At 41.2% G+C, this 4,716-nt stretch overlaps 1 protein-coding gene across 1 annotated transcript; it reads left to right on the top strand.

Moving 5' to 3' along the window:
- Positions 1-2,819: 2,819 nt before the first annotated feature.
- LOC149840891 (Tetratricopeptide repeat (TPR)-like superfamily protein) lies at positions 2,820-4,106 on the top strand. The gene has a single exon (XM_090005158.1). It carries the CDS (start codon positions 2,820-2,822, stop codon positions 4,104-4,106), a length of 1,287 nt encoding a protein of 428 aa, XP_089861284.1.
- The last annotated feature ends 610 nt before the right edge of the window (positions 4,107-4,716 follow it).

Below are 4,716 nucleotides of genomic sequence, written 5' to 3' on the forward strand. Positions count from 1 at the left end.
TAAAATAGAACTAGTACCAAAAGGCAAATGAGCTTGTTTAGCTTGAGGAAAAATCTCACAATGACAAGTATCATTCAAAGTGATGCTAGAATCACATGCAGAAAAAAGTTTTATATGAGATAGATGGATGTCTCAATCTCTGGTGCCACAAGTTAAATGAAGAAAGACTTGAGGCCAAGGCTGAAGTTGAAGAAGAAATCATGGATGATGGTGAAGGTCTCGTGATGAAAGATATACAACTCATCTCGCTCCTCACCTGCTCCAATCTTCATTCCTGAAGCAAAGTTTTGAATAACACACAAGTAAAATAAAGTGATAGAACAACTTAGAGACTTTGTCAATTTACTAACTGACGAAAGATTGAACTTGAAGGAAGGTATGTATAGAACATCTTTCAAAACGATTTTATCAAAGATTTAATTTTATGAGTGTCATGAGATGATTGTTCTCGTCTCGAGTAAGGCTAACACTTGACCTAGATTCACTTGATGCATTACCTGCAAGAGTCATCTCCACTTCAACAACATTGATAATGACATGTCTCTTGTTTTGGTTTATAAAATTTATGTCCTGGAGAATAGCCGTGCAACTTGTAGTATTTTTCTTTAGTATGACCAACCCCATTGTAACTAGAACAGGTTGGTCATGAGTCTCGAGCACCAGTGGACTTGGTCTCTTCTTCATCTTGAGATGGAAACTGACTATTAACAAGGGCAACATGATCTAAGGAGACAGGGTTAATACGAGTTGCACACTGCTTCTCCTCCTATAATACTAATGAATATACTTTTTCAATAGTCGGTAGGGGATTCATCAGAAGAATGTCTTCTAATAGAATTATATGAGTCATTCAGTCTCATAAAAAATAGAATGATTCTTTCCTTTGTTGTTGTTGTTCAAGAATAACTTTCAAGGCTCTACATGCACAGGTGGGCATAGGGGAATATGAAGTTATTCATCCCAATACCCTTTTAGAGTGGTGAAGTAACTAGAAACAACCATGAATTCTTGTTATAATCTAGAAATGACACTTTGAATTTGAAAATTTCTTCTTTGAGGTCAGTCCAAACCTCATAAGTTGTGATGACATATATAACAATGTTGGCCAGTTCATGAGAAATCGAGTTAAGCAACCACGATAAAATCATATGGTTACATTGTTGCCACTTAGCAAATTCAGGAGGGGTTATGGTCCCATCAGTAAATCTTAATTTGTTTTTCGCACTTAAAGCCATCACTAAGGCATGACTCCAAGTTGCTTAGTTGTTCCCATCAACAGGTTGGGACACGAGAACAACACTTGGTTTGTTTGAGTGATGCAAATAGAATGGGTTTGAACATAAAAAATGGAATCAACATTCTCTCTGGTTTTGATTTTGATCAGCCATAGATGCTTACCTCTGAAATGATGATCAAGAACAACAATCACACCAAGTCACGCACGAAGCTCACTCTTGCTGCAAACAGAGGCTGAGGTATGATGTCACATTGCAGAGAAGAAGAGCAAAAGTTGCTGATTGAAATCACCCAACAAACTAAATGACAACTGAGGGTGCGAAAGCATTTTTGGTTACTGCTCTGATTTGTAGAGAAATGAAGATAACAAAAAATTCATGAAAGCAATATAGGATCTAACAAAGGCACAATCAAACTACAACACAAGGGTTTACGTGGTTCGGTTAACACGACCTACATCTACGGAGCACAGAGAGAATAATCTACTATAATAAGAGTAGAGAGTACAACGTCCAATAGCTTGTCAAAAGCTAAAGAGAACAACAAAAGAATCACAAGAAAAAAGGGATACAAGATTACCTCCCGGGTGCACAACCCGGGTCAAAACTCACGCCACAATCAACACCTCTCTCTGAGGATCAATGCGTGGTGACGAACCTTCTTTCCTCATATTCTTCTCTCCACTCTCTCTCTTACTTCTTTTCTCTCTGCACTCTGCACGCTGCACACTGTCACTCTGCACTTGCACACAACCACTGCACCTCCTTTTATAGATGATATAGAGTCTTCTAGGTGTGAGCCTTCTAGATTCATTTAAGAAATCGAAGGGGTTTTTGGCCTTTCAACTTCTTCTGCATTAATGAAGAGTAGTGGGAGGTTATACCACTTCCTTGTGTCATTAATGGAAAGATAGGGCTGAACCCAACACTGATATCATGTGAAATGTGATAGCAAAAGATGACATGCAAACGAGGAAGACATGAATCAATGTCATTCAACATGGAAGCAGGTATAATGAGTAGTGGAGGCATGTCATACATCGTGGGATTGAAAAGAAAGAAAACAAACAAAAGAGGAAAATATAAAAAAAAAAATTTATAACAACTTATCACGACAATGACTCTCGTGATATCAAGATAGCCTTTCTTTCCTTACATAGAATTGATATTAATAGGATGTGAACTCTAGACCTATTGAGCCAAGCTTAAATGGAATTATTAAAAAAAAAACGTTGGTTAAATGTTGAAAGCCGTGAGCTTATGAAATCTAAGCCTATATTGTTTGTAAGCCAAAACATTTTATTTACACATCGTCATGTGATTTACTACTTACGGGCCGAGAATGAGCAGAACCACGAGCACCTCATCTTGTTTCCCAAAAGTATGTATAAAAAACAGTCAAGGTGTAAAAGCCTAATTGGATCTGGTTTTACTAATGGATCTATATAACCAAAACCAAATTCATATCCAAATTCCATAATGCATTTATCTACTAGTACTACCCAACCATGTCTGTTCGGTAATAACCTACGCTCCTAGGGTTAGAGGCCATACTGGCATATCTATGTCCATTGTTTGTTATACATGACCAAACTAATACCCTCAGTCATATCCCATGTCTCTGTGGTGGCCTACACCAAGAGACTGTCATCCCATGTAAGAGGGGGCCGGTATGTTCCGGCCCTCCACCTCTTCCACCACCTCCACTCTTCCTTTGTACCACTTGACTCTTTCATCCTCTCGCTCACCATCAAATCCACCACCTCCCTCTCCCATATTCCCCTTGCCCTCTCTCTCCACTCTGCTGCTACCAAGTTGGCCCTTCTCTCCGCCCCTCATGTCTCCTCTTCTTTCATTGATTTCTATGGGAAATGTATCTCTCTGCTTGCTGCCCGCCAACTGTTTGATGAAATTCCTCACAGAAATGCAGTCGTTTGGAACACCATCATCTCACTTTACTCCCTCTCAGGAGATGTTCGCACTGCCGTTCGACTCTTCGATCTCATGGACGTGCCTCCCTCTGCCTCCTGTTTCAACTCCATTATTGCTGGCCTTTCTCATGCCAGCGCCTCTTTTGAGCATTCTCTCTCTTACGCAAGGAAAATGCAATGCGCTGGCTTGAAGCCAAACCTCATAACTCTCTTGGCCATCCTATCTGCTTCTGTGAGTATGGCGCCGTTGAATTTGGTGAAAGAGATTCATGGGTATGCGATAAGGAACTCTATCCAACCCCACTATCTTCTTAGTAGCTCCTTGGTTGGGAACTATGGGCGTTGCGGGAGCTTACGCGCATCGGAAAAAGTGTTTGATGAAATGCCTCACAGAGATGTGGTTGCTTGGAGCGCGATGATATCAGCCTGTGCACTCAACGGCGATGCTTCGGGTGCCATGTTGGCTTTCCAGCAGATGGAAGAGGCTGGAATTCGACCAGACGGGATATCATTCCTTGGAGTCTTGAAAGCGTGTAGTCATGCTGGGTTGATCGAGGAAGCGAAAAATTGGTTCAGAGAAATGAGTGCTAAGTATGTAATTGATCCTGGAAGCGATCATTATGCATGCATGGTTGATATACTGGGTAGGGCAGGGAGGCTGAATGAAGCATACGCACTGATGAGAGAGATGCCCATGGAGGCCGGGGCCAAGGTGTGGGGTGCCCTGCTGGGTGCTTGTCGAACTCATGGCAATGTTGGGCTTGCAGAAATTGCAGGAAGGAAATTGTTTGAGATTGAACCAGAAAATGCTGGAAACTTTGTACTGCTTTCGAGCATTTATGCCGGAGCTGGCATGCTTGAGGAGGCACACAAGGTGCGGTTAGAGATGAAGGAAAGAGGGGTGAAAAGCATGCCAGGGTGCAGCTGGGTTGGTGATTGAAGCTTAACCTATGTGTTCCTCTGTATTTAAAGGTTTTTATCCGCAAATTTGTATGGAGGTCATAAAGCCAGGAGACGCTGATGGAGGTCACTTATGCTTTCAGCATGTACCCCCTGTAACCACGCATGCATATTTTTGGATGCTTGTGTATTAAATGGGAGACTGTATGGGAACTTTTGGATGCTCTCATGAGCTCGCTAGCGTGCGGCTTGCATGCCTTGATAGGATGACTCGACGGATATAAATCAAATGTAGTTGGACTGCATTTTTTGTGCTTGCACGTGTGTGCATAAGTTTAACTGTACACATTGCCATGTAACCCGGCAAGTACTTTCTACGAAAAATGACGTAGTGTAAATTTGGCCTGTTTTCCCAAATGTCTCGTAAAATTTGAAATCCACCGGATGTTCAATTTCGCAGGTTCCTTGTTTTTTAGGACCTTTTTACCCTTAGTACGAAGGGATCTCTCAATTTTTGCACATTATGTCATGTCGCTCTCCTCTCCCGATCTTATTAAATATCACTAAAAATGGAAATTCACACTTTACTTTCATGAAAATCACGATTTTTGCACAATATAGGCTGCAAAAGCTATGTGATTTTTGCATGT

This window comes from Nuphar pumila, chromosome 4 (genome assembly GCF_984573655.1).
Source record: "Nuphar pumila chromosome 4, dmNupPumi1.hap1.1, whole genome shotgun sequence".
Classification (NCBI taxonomy): domain Eukaryota; kingdom Viridiplantae; phylum Streptophyta; class Magnoliopsida; order Nymphaeales; family Nymphaeaceae; genus Nuphar; species Nuphar pumila.

Bases quoted from the DNA above. Each gene is read 5' to 3' on its own strand.
- LOC149840891 (XM_090005158.1), top strand. From the start codon at position 2,820: ATGACCAAACTAATACCCTCAGTCATATCCCATGTCTCTGTGGTGGCC.